This window comes from Oryctolagus cuniculus, chromosome 12 (assembly GCF_964237555.1).
Source record: "Oryctolagus cuniculus chromosome 12, mOryCun1.1, whole genome shotgun sequence".
Classification (NCBI taxonomy): domain Eukaryota; kingdom Metazoa; phylum Chordata; class Mammalia; order Lagomorpha; family Leporidae; genus Oryctolagus; species Oryctolagus cuniculus.
The window spans coordinates 76,349,380-76,365,525 of NC_091443.1; the positions used below are offsets into that span (position 1 = coordinate 76,349,380).

General features: G+C 37.9%; 1 protein-coding gene across 3 annotated transcripts in view; it reads right to left on the bottom strand.

Moving 5' to 3' along the window:
* The window catches only part of WDR72 (WD repeat domain 72), a 243,332-nt gene that overhangs the window by 166,615 nt on the left and 60,571 nt on the right, over positions 1-16,146 (bottom strand). For all 3 annotated transcript variants that reach the window (XR_011380912.1, XM_008268981.4, XM_051822363.2), the window contains 2 exons: positions 14,027-14,247; positions 11,361-11,556 (listed from right to left, as the gene is read on the bottom strand). Coding sequence is in view for 2 of the 3 variants with exons in the window: in XM_008268981.4 (XP_008267203.3) it covers positions 11,361-11,556; positions 14,027-14,247 (417 nt within the window). In the remaining variant the exon portion in view is untranslated. The remainder of the gene's footprint in view (positions 1-11,360; positions 11,557-14,026; positions 14,248-16,146) is intronic.

A 16,146-nucleotide genomic window follows, 5' to 3' on the forward strand; every position in this document is an offset into this window, starting at 1 on the left:
ATTGATACACTCAGATGAATCAAGTGCATCCAATATCCTTTATCTCTCAGCCAAATCAGAGAACCTACTTTCCCAGAGAATAACAATCATTACAGTCCACTGAGTCCTGCTTTTCCAATCGTTTCTGTGGCAGCTGGCTGCTGGGAAGTTGCTAGGGCACTGAAAGGCAGCAGCGTGGGGAGGGCAGATGGCTCCTTTGGGTTTATTTCTACTAAACATTGCAGCTGTGAAATCCGCTAACGTTCCAAGTGTCCATATAAAATGCTTGCAGAAGGGGCCTCGCTGAGGAGGGGCCACAGAGCAGCTACCCTGCTGCAGTCCACTTTCGACCCTGCAGAATAATTCCCCCTGAGCATTCAGTGCTGAAATCTCACAAACAGATCCAGGCAGCGCCTGCTCCCAGAGTGTCATCAGACCACAGGAATCACTAAAACTGATTGCAGCCAGCATTTTCTTTACTCATGGAAAACCCAGGAAGACAGCAACTGCCAAAGGAAACAATAACGGCAGCAAAGGATGGGGCTTAATTGGTCAAAGTAATTTTAAGAGCAGATGATATTTATTTTTATCAGTAGAATGAGAATGTATTGATTTTCGTATTTGTTTCTGAGCATACAAAATGTTCCAAAGACATCCTGCAAATACCACAATAATATGCTTAATGTATATTAAAATGCCAGCAGAACCAAACAAAAGGTGGAATTGAATACCTCAATTAAAATGCACATACACACAAACACACAACACACGTGTGCTTTACCAGAAAAAGGTTACTATTATGATGTAGGTTAAAAAAAAGACAAGTACCTAAAACCATAAACACATTTATGGAAAGCATAACTCTATAGCAAAATACAGGTAAATCATCAAATGCTTAAAACTACTAAAGAAAAAGAAACCCAAATCTTGAGAAAACAAAATTAACTAGTGCTCTTTTATAGTCTTTTAATGCAATATTTGGATTTAAAAACATGGTAGAAATTACCCCATGAAGATCGTTTTACTTCTTCACCCTTGGAATTGCCTCACTTTGAAAGGAGGAAAAGTTTGTAAGGACTATGAGATCAAATTAATATTCATATATTTCACCAAAGGCCCAAGTTCACTCAATGGAATGTGTGTGTGTGTGTGTGTGTTGTGTGTACAATGAAACATATGCCTCTCTTTAGTGATGCAATTATTGGACTTGACTTGGTTGAAAATCAGGTCAAAATGTTTATTAATTTTCATTTGGATATTTTTAATAAAAGAGAAGGCAAATGCAGACAACCTACCAATGAAATGGCTGATACTATACTGATCTATACCCTTGGCTGGACATTGCTATTGGAGTACCCCTGATGAATCTCACTGTAAAAATATTAACCCTTTTAACAACATGAGCCCCTTTTATTGCACCAACGGTTTAAAACTTGTGAATAAAACAGGTAAAATTATAAAGGATATCAATTCGTTTGAGATACTATCATCAAAATATTAAAATCATAAAAATCACAATATGAAAATATATATAGGCATGTTTTTGTATATGTGAATATGTAAAAGAAAAAATAAAATACAAACTTTAACAATTATCTATAAATGTTAGGATTCTACTGCTTTCTAAAAATGTCTTTAAACTTTGTTAGTTTTTTTTTAATTGAGATGAAACTAATCTAACACCTTTATTGTACAACTACGTGACCCTGAGTGCATTCACAGTGTCATGTAACTACTGCCTCCCTGTTTTCAAAACTTTCCCATCGAGACACCCTGTATTCATTACACAATCAATCCTGGCAACAGTCTGCTTTCTCTCTGTGGTTTGCCTATACTGAATATGCCGCATAAAAAGGAGAATTGTATCAGTTCTTGTGTCTGACCCTTTTTGCAGCATTTTTAAGGTAGCAGTGCCTCACTCCTTTCTGGAGCAGCTGTTTCAGTGTACATGTAACCACAGTTTATTTACCCATTCCTCTACTGATGAGCAGTTGGGTTGTTTCCACCTCTGGATATTGCTACTATAAACATTTGTATTCAAGTTTCTGCATGGAGATCCATTTGTGTTTCTCATGGGCACATACCTGGAAATGAATTGCTGGATTACAAACTAATCTAGCCTCCTGAAAAATGGCCAAATAGTCTCCACAGTGACAGCACCATTTTATATTCCTACCAGGAATGTACAAGTGTTCCTAATTCCTACATCTTGCCAACACTTGTTATTTTCTACTTTTACTTTAGACATCCAAGTAAGTGTGAAGCAGTATTTTATTATGATTTTAATTTCCCTAAAAGCTAATGATGCTGATAATTTTTTCATGTGCTTATTGGCTATTTGCTTTATCTTCTTTGGAGAAATATCTATTCACGTTCTATGCCCTTTAAATACCTGGGTGTTTTGTCTTTTTTTCTTGTGCTGAAAAAAGAATTCTTTGTATGTATTAAACCATTATCAGATGAGTGATTTACAAATCATTTCCCCTTTTCCGTAAACCATTTTTTCACATACTTGATAATGTCCTTTGAAGCACATTTTTCAATTTATTAATTCCAATTTACCTTTTATTTTTGTTGCTCTGCTTTATTTTCTATTATAAACATGTCATATATACATATATGCATACATTTAATAAAAATAAAGTCAGTATTCTCACACATACTAACTTGTATCTTTTCTATAAACATTGTGTTAAGCATCACCACCGTTACCATGAGGAAACTAATCAATTTAGTGATTTGCCAAAAGATGTACAAGTAATCATGGTAGAATTTTCTATCTCTAAATACTTAGCAAAAACATGAGTTCAATACCTTAGGGGTGAATGAGTCACATAGCATTATTTGTGCATGCAGAAGCTAAATATTTTCTCATTTTAAATTAAATCAACAAATGTCTGAGTTCTTCATATGGATCAGGTGCTGTATTAGCTTCTAGGAACAGAAAAGTGACAAGAAACAATCATGCCCTCACGGTATCTTTAGAGCAGTGGTAAGGACAAATATTAACTCCAAAATTATGAGAGGTGAAGTACACTGTGTTTGGTAATCAAAACCTCCCCCACACAAATACTCATGGGTATGCTTGGGCATTTTACCGTATTTCATATTCTACCTTCTTATATACTGTCTTACATTTTCAAAATGTCTCAAAGATATAAATTTCTCCTGAATCTATAGAAAACTTTTAAAGGAGGAAAGCCATACATAATATGCATTTCATCAAAACAAGACTTAATTGTTGGGCTCAACAAGATGGACAGAGGGAGGTGAGGAATCAGGGATAATGAAAATTTAAGTACAAACTGGTATAGTAATTTATGAAGAATTTATAATAGTATTTCTGATAAACATCACTTATTCATTGCTAACTGCTATTAAAATTTTTAAATGTTTTATTTATATAAAAAGAACAAATTTCACAGATTTCTTCTATATAGTTCTAAGAGTATAATGATATTTCCCATCTTACCTGCCCCACTCACTCCCACTCTTTTTCTTATTTTCCTGTTAACTTTTACAATGACATACTTTCAATTTACTTTATGATCAAAAGCTTACCCTACCAGTAAATAAAGAATTCAGCAAGTAGTAGGTAGAAAAAAATCCACTGTTCCTCAGGAGTATACACAAGGGCTTTAAACAATAATCAAATCTCAAAATGTCAATTTTGCTCACATACATTATACTTTTTTGTACTCTGTATGTTACAACAAATCAAATTAAACACGATATTTGTCTTTTCTGGACTGGCTTATTTTATTAAGCATAATGGTATCCAGGTGCGTTCATTTTGTTACAAAAGACAGGATTTCATTCTTTTTTACAGTTGGATAGTAATCCATTGTGTATATATACCACGCTTTCTTTACCCAGTCATCAGTTGATGGACATCTACGCTGCCATGAAGATTTATTTTATTTTTTTATTTACTTGACAGGTAGAGTTATAGACAGAGAGACAGAGAGAAAGGTCTTCCTTCCATTGGTTCACCTCTCAAATGGCTGCTATAGCCGGAGCTGTGCTGATCCGAAGCCAGGAGTCAGGTGCTTCCTCCTGGTCTCCTATGCGGGTGCAGGGCCCAGGGACTTGTGCCATCCTCTACTGCCTTTCCGGGCCACAGCAGGGAGCTGGACTGGAAGAGGAGCAGCCGGGACTAGAACGGGCACCCATATGGGATGCCGGCGCTGCAGGTGGAGGATTAACCAAGTGAGCCACAGCACCAGCCCCACCATGAAAATTTAACTCATGGGGTTGACATTTCACCAAATACTTAAGCCACCCCTTAGAACACCCATGTGCCATATGCGAGTGCCTGGGTTTGAATCTGGTTCTCCTTTTATTCTGGCTTCCTAATGTGCAGCCTCGGGCCCAGCAGATGATAGTTCAGATGGCTCGGATACTCGGGTTCCTGCTACTCACGTGGGGGACCTGGAGAGTTCCAGGTTTCTGGCTTCAGCCTGGTACAACATTGGCAGTTATAGGCATATAGGGATGGAGATCTACCTCTACCTCTCCCTAGCTTTATCACTCTGCCTTTCAAGCAAATAAAGTGAATTTAAAAATAGAAATTAAAAAGAATGCCCATATGCCATACAGAAGTACCTATGTTTGCCTCCCAACTGCAGGCTGTTAGAAATGCATGCCCAGGAGAGCAGCAGATAATGGCTTATTGGGTCCCTGCAACCCATGTGGGAAACCTGGACTATATTCCTGACAGCCAGCTTCAGCCTATCCCAGACCTGGCTATTATAGGCATTTGGGGAGTTAACATACAGATGGGAGCTTTCTTTCTCTTTCTCCCCCCCCCCCCACTTCTATCTTTCCATTCCTCCCTTGTTCCTTCCCTCCTCCTCCTCTCTCCCTCCATGTGTGTTTCTGTCTGCCTCTAAAATAAAGTATATAAATAAATATTTGAAAAGTTTTAACTTCTCAAGGAGGACTTAACACTTGACTTGTGTGATACAGATTGGAAAGGTTGGGGCAAGAATTCAAATCAGGAAGTCTGTCTTCAAGGTCCATGTCCTTATATAAAGCCCTCTAAACCCAACCTCCTATTGAAAACACTAAACTTTGACATTTGTGTAAATGTTTGGTTGCTAAAAGATTTTTAAAAAAAAAAAGCTCATATACCCAAATATGTACACAGGCATGCAGACGTGCACACACACACTATTGTATGAACTAAAATCACAGATTATAGAACAGCTGCAATAACTAAGACCAAGGGGGAAATAAAGATTCAAAAACCAGGTAATAAGCTGAAAATATATGTTGAGTAATAACATCAGTAATTATTATAATAAAGAAGAAAAGGACTTGAGAAAGGTGCTGTAGAAAGAATCCCACCCTATACTTTAATGTATCCTATTTTTCTTTCTAAAAACAATCATCCCAAGAGGGTTCCAGCTGTAATCTACCACAACAAAATAGCGTGGCTTTGAGAAAATAACACACTACAGAGACTATTACCTGCAGGATGCTGCATACCCAAAACCTACCATTAACACTCAGATAATCAAAGTTATATGCTGGTGGCACTGACAAGGCAGCTGACACAACACAACTTTGCCCCTGCATCTACAGAGTATTGACCTGGATGAGAGAACCAAGCTAAATTGTTCCTCAGGATGGTATGTTGGTCACTGGTATAATTTGAAAAATTTGTTTTATTCCTATAGCAATACTGGACAATTGTGCACCAAAAAGAAGGTGACCAAGTAAAACTTGCAGACTGGAAACTTACTACCTGTGCAGTGAACTTCTGTGATACTGCAATATTTAAAAATAAGAATTCACACACATAATTCTATCTGTCGCATCAAATACAACTGTACTTCTGGAAATTTTATCTTAGGAAGATTCTATATAACCCTCACTCCAAACAATCGAAGTAAACAAATCTACAGTATAAGACCAAACACAATACTTTATAAAAACTTGGTTTATTAGCTATTAGTTGACAAATTTCATCTTTCTTAATCTTCAACAATTTTTCTTTCTCAGACCATGTACTCTGAAATCATGGAAGAACAAATGTTTCCTTTACAGGGTATCACTGTAGACTGAATAATTTTCCACTTCAACTAAGTCCAACAAGAAAAGGAAATTAAGAAAAATCCACAGAATATTCAATACTGAGCTGCCCTCATCTTCCTAATTCCTTAATTTCTTGTGCATAGGCTGTCTTCCAAAACGGCCTGTTTATAAAGTAGTTGTGTGAAGACTCAGAGTGTGGTTTCTGTGAGAAAGAGGCCGGGTTCTCAGGCCCTGCTGCAGCAGTAGAGCCTTCTGCTCCAAGTAAGACAGCCCACAGGATCTGAGTCCACCACACTGAAGGGAATCAACAAAAATAGACTAGCGTGGACCCTGAGTTCTACCATGTGTTGGTCAGTGCACACCTAAAGCTGCTGCCAAAATCCATCAGGTCTGGAACTCACTGTGGCTTTAACACTTTTCCATATTGCTCCTGGACCCCAGGGCTTGGCAGCAAACAGAAAGCCTCACTCTCCAACATGCATCCTGGAACGTGGACTGGCGGCTCCCCATGACCCATGCAGGGCATGTCAGCGCCTTCTGAACAGCAGCAACAATTTCAGCACCTTATGTTTGTTTTGCTCTTAGTGATCACCTTCTTAAGTGCTCAGGAAAGACTGCTCCGTGCCAGCGATACACAGCTTTTCCTGTCCTCCCATCCCATCAGCGGCTGCCTCTGCTATCACCGGGCCTGCCACTAAGAGTCTTCCCGCTTGCAATTTGCTGTTTCTAATCTGTCATCTCAGGAATCAGATGGCCAGGGCTGTTAGAACTCTGTGTAAATGAAGAGCCGGCCTCCGAGAGACAGCCAGAGACCCTCTCCTTCAAGAATGCTTGTTGCAACTTTCTTGGCAGCTGTTTCCCTTCTCCCCAGAGCTTCCCTTATCTAATTCCCCTGCCTGGCGTCCCAACAAGCTGACCTCCATCTGCAAGAGGTGTTCCTATCATGAGATAGCAGTAGAGAACCTACCAGAAAGGAAGAGGACGCATACGTCCTGGTGCATGTGCCAACACTTTCCTTAGGAACCATCAGACTCACAGAACGCCTGTGTTCCATTTTCTCACTAATATATAAAATGGGTCTAACCATACCCATGCTGCTTACCACACAGACTGAGGGAGGAATAATGGGTTAAAAATCATGACAGCTTTAAGGATGAGTTATTATGAACCTACTGATCTTCACAAAAATCACAATCATTTTAAGAGGTCTATAAACTACAACTGCAGTTCAAATCCAGCCTGCTGCCTGTTTTTGTAAATAAAGTTTTATTGGAACACAGACTCACCCACTCCTTTAGGTATTGTCTCTGGCTTCTCTTTACAATGGCAGAGCTCAGTAGCTGTAACAGATATCACAGGACCCACAAAGCTGAAAATATTTATTACCAGGTCATCCACCAAAAATTTATCTCTGACCTATCTTATGAAGAACCATTCAAATTTTCAAACAAAGTTTCAAATTTTCACAAAAAAATTCAGCTGCATAATATGGACTATTTCACAACCTAAGTCATAAGCTAAAAAGAAGATCTTCAATAACAATGGCAGTAGTGTTATTAGCAACACACAAGAAATTCATTACATGTGTTTTCTGCTATGTAAATCCATTACTGTGAGCAGAAAGCTCTTGGAATTATTTTAAATTTATTTCTTAAAAGAAAAATTAGCTTAAGGCTGAGATTTATTTTCATGTGTATTTTTAGGGAAAAAAGAAATCAGTATTACATTATCCCTATTGTGTCTCACAGCAATGAGGGTGACAAAGCCGCCTGGAGTTGTCAGTGCCAAATACACTGTGGGAGCTCAAATATTAATCAAAGTGACATCTCCAATTTTTTCCCTTCCTAATCAGGCCTAGACATCACAGGACATCCGGTAAATCAATAAGCAAAACTGGATGTCCTCATCACTCCAAAACTGGCAGCATTACATTTTTAGCCAGGAGACAAGGGCCCTCAGTGTCACACAGGGACTTGTCTACTGCAAAGGTTTGCCTCTTCCATGAGGTAAGCAGACCCACCTATGATCCTGCACATTACCCTGGCATGCATCTGTCCATCCCACTTGTCACAGAAAAAATGCCCTTTATCATTTCAAGACAAAAATAGGCACGGGGTATGTGACTCTAGACCAAGCATGCACGTACCACAAAAGACGCTAATGAGTCAAGTGAGAATAGGCTTAACAATTTCTGAAAAACTCAAGAGGTCTCACATGCTATTGCCTTCACCCAAAGGTAACTGGCAGAATGACCCACTCTATACTCCATAAACTCCCTGAATCCACCAGGCCACAGATTTGGCTGAGAATTACTATTGAGAAAACTTGGAGCTAAAAGCTAACGATCGACTTACAGTTGGGCAGCCACAATCTTAGAGCCGCAACCATTGACCGATGATAAGGCAAACTCATTTGCACTTGATCTACCAAGGCCTAAGATCATTTAAGTTAGTTTATTTATTAGTCCATTCATAATTAATTCATGTATTCCTATACCAGGGACATCAGTGAACAGGTATATTCTATACTATCAGAGAGCTTTCTCTCAGCCTGATTTGGTCATAGTTGGTTTTCCTCCTTCTCCCCACTTTATGAAAATAAATCAAAATGTTTCCCGATTTCAGATTTTTCCACCTTTATAATATACAGGTAAAATAGAAACCACATACGGTAAACAAAACGAAAGTATATTAGCCAGAAAATCCAGTTTAACAAAGAAAAATCCATTAAATGTTAAAGCAAAATTAGAATGACAGAGATTAAAGGCAACCCACAACAAAGCCAGTACTGGACACAAAATGAAAAAGAACTAAAAGCAATTAAAAAAGCTTATTCAAAAAGAATGAATGTGGTAAGGAAAGGCGGGCCATCCCCACAGGGTGTTATGTGTTGTGAGATTCACTTTAGATGGTCAATGGAACAGTGCTTTGAAAAAGTGAAGAGGAACATCACAAATATGAAGGCATTGATACAATTATGAGTAACACTATCAAAAAGAAGCTCCATCTTTGACTGACTTGAAATTGTTTAGAAACTATTGATGTAGTGAACAGGCGATAAACCGCCTCATTAGGAACAAATATTCTACAGAGTAATTTGACACATGGCACAAATACATGTACATTATTTGATACGGCCATTCTAAAATAGAGTACTAGGAAATGAAATCAATAACCAATTCTAGGAGCTCCCTGAGTTAAAGTACAATGTGTCCATCATGAGCACCATACCAGTTGTTCATTGATAACCACTTCATCCTGCACACAGAGAAGCTCATGCCTACAGTTAACTGCCTTCCCCTCTGACCTTGGGTTGTGTTAAACCGGCCGAGGTGACTGTGGGAGAAAGAAGCTCCATTTCAGTCCTGCATCTGTGGCTGGAATGGCATCTCTCCCATGACTCCCCCCTTGGCTTCAGTTCACACCAGGTTTTAGTAACACTATTTTCCCCTGTCATTTCTTCAGCCCTAGAGGTGGTAAGAGCTTTTAGATACCGCCAGTGTGCTGGGTGCCTTCACCATGCATTCCTTTTCTGTCCCCTAATCCCTACCCATGCCCTTATAAATAATCCTTTAATTAAGGTCTCTCCTTTTGACTCATCTGGATAGAATTCTGTTTCCTGTCAGGAGTATGACTAAGATACAGTATAGACATCAACTTATTGACATGGAAAGATGTCTGACAGAAAGTAGATCAAAATATTAACAGTGCTAATCTTTAGATGGTAAAATAAGATTATCTGTTTTTCTTTATGTGTCTTTATTTTTCATATGTCCTATCGTGTTTGATTATGCATTTGAGGAGGGATAGAAAATAGAAACAACAGCACTAAGTACAAAATTAAAGTAAATATAATCTCAAGAAGCACTAGTGGCTTGCCTTCTCTCTGTTACTTCTCATTCAATCAAAAAAATACATAAAGAAAACTTGTTAGGGCAGTAAGATGATCAATTACATGCCCCCCAGAAATTTCTTTCTTCTCCTTGGATTCTATTATCTATGAAAAATAAGTATGGTTAACTAGTACCAAGAGCTCACCACCTACTTAGACTGTCAAGTATTGTCTGTATTAGCTGACTCAATCCTGAGGCAGGAAGGCACTATTTTTACTCCCATTTCACAGATGAGGAAGTTATCCTGAAAATAAGTCTAGTAATTGGCCTAAGATCATGGAGTTCTTCATTAACAGTTCATAGAGACATGCCCAGACTTTAGAGAATGTTTTACCCACTCAACTGAATTGACATTCAATTCAATAGATTACCTGAAATTTATAAAACTCTCCTAACTTTGTATATGTTGTGCAAAGAACAGCCAGGGTTCTCAAACTGGTTTACCTCTTAATAGCTGTGCAATTGTGCAATTTACACATTAGAACTGCAAATTCTAGATCCAAAAAATGAGGAATGTAACACCTCTCCCACCTACCTCAGAAGTTGTGAGACTCTACTGGGAGAGCGAGCATGAGAGCTCACCACAACTACAAAACAAGGTGCAAAGACAAAGCAGGATTATGGTCCACCCTCTAGATGTGAGTACCAGTCATCAGCATTCATAAACCACAGTCAAATGTAAAGAAAGCAGCAGTTATTTTCATGAAGAACGACTTAAAACTGTAATATTATAAACCATACAGTCTGATAATAATATCCAATCAAAACCACCACCGATTAATCAGTAAAAATCATGCAATAGTTTCAGTGCAACATCCTCTCAACACAACTAACTCCTTGACTCTGGTCTATTAATGACCCCACCTTATTTGATATATTCCCAGCATTTTCTGAGATGTTACTCTCAAGCATCAGCTGTATTATAAATCTTAAAAAAAAAAAAAAACCTTTAAACAATACATTCTGTATACTGCAATACCCAAAGTTCAACAGGACCACTCAGTTTTCAGTTTCCCTGACTCAACTTTTTGGAGTTTTATCATTAATTATATTCCATTATTACTGATCATCAATTAGCTAAAAATGTTGCTGAGATGGTGAGAATGCTGAAGAAGGCAGAATCTAATGATAATTTGAGACCAGTAGGACACTAAATTTCTCTCTTGTTAATAATTAAAGCAGATAACTTATGTTTTTATTTATGGCTTCCAGAAATATCTGGCTCATTCCTGTGCACTGCCCTGTCAGCTAATCATCAGTTGGTCAGGATCTGACTTAGACCACTGTCTTTCATTTTTCTCACATGCCTTCAGCTGAAGCCATGAAAAGCAGCCCCATCAAATTTTAAAGTAATGTCATCACCATGTCTTCTCTAGAACATTCTACCTGGCCAAATGCTTGTACATCTTTAATATATATAAAGAATGAAAAAAGGAAAATTTAAATTTACCTGTTTCAATCTCCCAGATGTAGACAGAGTCATCTGCACATCCGACAATTAAAAAATTCTCGACTGGGTGCCATTTTATCATCCTTACAGGGAAAAGGTGCTTCCGGGCATGCAGGAGGCACCTCTTCCCCTCCAGGTGAAGCAGAGCCACAGAGTGGTCACTGCACACACAGCAAATGATCTGGTCGCCTCTCAGCTGTGAAAGCACAACATAATGATGAGAGTAGTTGAATGCATTCTTTGTGATTAAATCAGATACACCCTCCAAACTTGAAATCTTTGTTTGTCAGAGCCCTATTTACAAAAGGACATTTCTACTACCTATGCTTCCACTGTAAGTAATACTCTGTGGAGGTTCTTTAAACACTAAGTACAGTTTAAACTCAACTGCCTATCAAGAAGGTCAAGAAATGCAAATAGAAAGGAGAGTTTCAGACCAGATCTACTTATGAGCTAAATGAAACACTTGACTATCACTCAGCAGATTCAGGCAGTGAGGCAGACGTCGGAAATAATGCAGAGTATAATAAACCCCAGGACTAATTTGTTGCCACAAAAAGAAGCTATTTGTAGACACAAGCTTAGGCCCAAGGGTATCCTGGGCTGATATTTTCCACTTAAAGCCTCAAAATGTGATTTGGTGCTGTTCCCAGAACTATACAGATTCTAATCCAAACAGGAAACTCAGTGTAGACACAATCTAAAAGAGGTAAAGCATTAGATACTTCCAACTGAAAGTAAGGTCTCAAAGACACAAGGACCAAAAATAGGCACACAGGACAATGATCCTTTAGACATTTTTTAAAAAGTCAGCATGTGGTTACCTTGAACATGGTGTAGGACAATGACCGTCCACGCTGAATGCAGCTGAAACTCAGCTGCTGCGTTTAAAGCGACAGTTATCCGTTGAGACTCTCTTGGTCCCCTCATTCATCCCTTGTGGGGGCCTGTCTCTTTACTACTTATTTTTAAGGATACTACATAAATCCTGGTGGGGGTGGGGGGGCTCACTCAATGGCATGTGTAATAGAGCTGGAGCCTGGACTTGGAGACTAGGTGTCACTTCTCCTCCATCATCCTCTTTCGGAGAACACCTCCATCACACAGCTTCTAGAAACGTTAGCCCCCAGTGCTTCAGAAAAGTTACACACATCACACGTGAATACAAGCCTTATAATCAGAAATGGATATGCACTAGTGACTAGGCCAATCAGCTTCTGTTTTTACAACATTTGAAATTGTGAATTCATAGAAAGAAGAAAAAGGGTCAATCACAGGGAAGCAGACTCTCTTATTGTAGGGGTCTATGGTTTCTCGATTTATAGTTCACGTGCCACTGAGCCCTCACTGTAGTGTTTTGTCTTGGATATCCCCAAAATTGGCTCTCTACCATTTCAATAAACTCCATTTTTTTATTGGACTTGGTTTGAACGGGTGTTGATCATCAGAATTAAATCATCTGTGACTGAGGAAGATGTAGAATGAACAAAAAATATATATATTTTCATATATATATATATATATGAAAAAAAGAGGGGCCAGTGTTGTGATGCAGGTTACACCATGCTGAGCATCAGTTGGAGTCCAGATGTTCTGTTTCTGATCCAGCTCCCTGTTAATGTGTCTGTCTCCCATATGGGAGCTTGCATGGAATTCCTCCTGGCTCTTGGCTGTGGCTTGGCTCAGTCCTGGCTGTTGTGGCCATTTGGGGAGTGAGCCAGCAGATCCCTGCCCCACCTCTCCCTGTAACTGTAACTGCCTTTCAAATAAGTACATAGATAACTAAACCTTTATTTAAAAAAAAAAAAGAGAGGGAGAACTTCAATAATATGACATACTGAGATATACCAAATTTCTACATTACTGCTTGTTTAAAAATATCACTTAATCTTTTTCACTGTTTTATTTAGCTGCTTATACTGCTACATTATTCTTATTTCTTACTACAAAAATACAATGTAAATATTTTCCAAGTTTAATTTGAAATTGATTTTTGCAATATTATGGAGAAATATTTTTAGCCAATCAATTAATTTATGAAATAATGTTACCAAGGTTATCATGTGTTTTCATTACAAAGGAAACACTAAGGTTTTGCTCACATTTTAACAAAGACATCCACTCTACAGAAACTGATTTGAAGCTGACATTTCATGAGAAACTTATTTCTCCCGGCACAAGATAGTCTCTTAGATATTTGTTAAATCCCATTATTTGTTAAACAAATGGATGAGCAAATAAAAATCCATTTAAGAAAAAAAGAAAAGTAACATTATAAAAGGAAAGAGTTAAAGGCAAAAGTTAATTTGTAATTTATTGGATTCTATATTGTGTGACTTGTTTATCCATTGAGTAGTATTTTTTTAAAAGTTCCATTAAAAATTAAGTCACAGAAAAAAGGTTAATATGAGAAAGAAAACAGTGATTTTGTAAAGCTAAAAATCAATTAAATCCTTGATTATAACCAAATTATTTGTACAATGTTATAATGGTAAAATTCACACAAAATATTAGAAAGAAATACAGAAAAACCACTCAGTTGAATTACGAGCACATAGTACTTCTTTCTCCCCTTGTGGCAAGTTGGATTTTTTTCCTTGTTTTTCCATTGGTTTTACATTACTTGCAAATATATGTGTTACGTTTTACTTTTTATCTTAACTTACTTTAAAATTCTCTGGCGACATCAAAAGGCTCATTACTGGACCAGCTTCCAAAAAGAATTTATGCAAAATGTCTTCAGTAAAGATGTCCCACAAGATGACACATGAGTTTTGGTCCCCAGACACCATCCAGCTCAGGTCAAATCTTGAAGAGAGACCGTGTGGGTACAGTAAGGCAGTGACTCTTTGGTGATGGCCTTTCAGAACTTTGTGACAGGAGGATCCTGGAAATCAGTTAAGCCCCAAGTGAGACAAAAGTTATTTATGTTCAGGAAATAGTCGTGATTTTTTTTCTCTAAATGTTTAACCTAAGCATGCACTTGGCTAATAAAACTGGTGAAGAATCCTTCGACCATCTCAAAAGCCAGTGCCACATCAGAAGTCACATTATGCTTTGGATGGAGGAATACGTATCAGTTGCCCCAAGTCTGCTAATTCTTTAAAGATTGTCCTTGTATCATGAAATAACAAACACTGTCCTAAATTTATACAATTTTTTGCCCCCACAAAAATAAGCTCAGCTTATTATTTCTGTTGTTTAAATTGGGATGACCAAGTCTAATATATGAGAAAAGCAAAGTTTCACAGAATATGTTTGCTTTGAAAGATATTAGAGATTACCTATTTTGACCTCTGGGTTTTACAGCTAAAATATCTGAGGCTGAGAAGTTTATCCAAGTGTGAAAAACCAAAGCATAATGTTTATGAAGGAAGCTTTGCTATAAAATAAATCCTTTTTTTCTTCTGGGTCCTATTACTTATTAGATATGCCTCCATGGATAAGTTGCCATTTCCTTCTGCAACACAGATGCTGCATTGGAAAAATCTGGATAATAAAGACAAGACTGTTCTGTGGAATAAATAAGATACTATCCAGAATTTCTAAGGACTCTACTTGACACCTGGCAGGGCGTTTCAAACCAGAGCTATACTAGAACACTCACCAACCAACATATCAGTACTCTTCCTGCTAAACAGAGTGCTCCTCCCTTCATCAGTAGCTCAACTCCCCCAGATTGGAGATCACTGTAAACTTGATACTCTCTTTAGTCAAACTCAAAGTAAATCCCAGAGCCGGCACTGTGGCCGCTGCCTGAAGTGTTGGCATCCCTTATGGGTACTGGTTCGAGTCCCAGCTGCTCTACTTCTGATCCAGCTCTCTGCTATGGCCTGGAAAAAGCAGTGGAAGATGACCCAAGTCCTTGGGTCCCTGAACCCGTGTGGGAGACCCAGAAGAAGCTCCTGGCTTTGGATAGGCCCAGCTCCAGCCACTGCAGCCATTTGGGCAGTTAGTGAGTGGATGGAAGACCTTTCTCTCTGCCTCTGCCTTTCAAATAAATAAATAAATAATCCTAAAAAAAAATAAAGTGAATTTCAAAGAATCATTATTATGAATCCATCAGGAATATTCTCACATCATATCCCTTAGCAAACCAAAATAAATGTTAACTCAGATGTTACCCATCACATGTAGTTTTCTGCTTGTTCTCTGAATACTAAGATAAATCAGTCTTTGCTTAAAAAAAAAGCTAAGGTCTTAGATTTTTCACTAACTTTTAACAGCAACCATTTAGCCATATCCCAGTACATTACCTCTCCTCAGTTCCATCAATTTACTCCCTCCCTTCACTCAATCACCGAGTGACAAGTCAGGTACATTAAAGAAGTAGCCAAATCAAGCGTGAGAATTATGATAGTCAACAGAAAATTTTTTTTAAATTGAGATTTAATGTTTACTCTTAAGGATCTTACGTGCCTGAACGATTCATAAAATTTTAAAAAGTGGTATACATATTTTTTTCTACATATCCTAAATTTCAATCACATCTTTTATTTCCTTCCTTTACTTAAGGCAACGTTCTGCATAATGGTCTTCTGCAACTCAAACACAGACAGATGTTTAATACACATATTCATTAACAAGGAAATTAAAATGGGAAAATGCCATTTTTTCCTGACTGGCAAGGACTAAAAAGTCTAAGAGCACATACAGTTGGCAACGGTTTAGGGAAAAAGGCATTTTTATAGGTTGCCTGTGGACACATGTGTGTAGAGTGATATAAGTTCCTTATGGAACATTTCAGATAAATTTTCAAAATTAAAAAAAAAAATAAACAAATGCC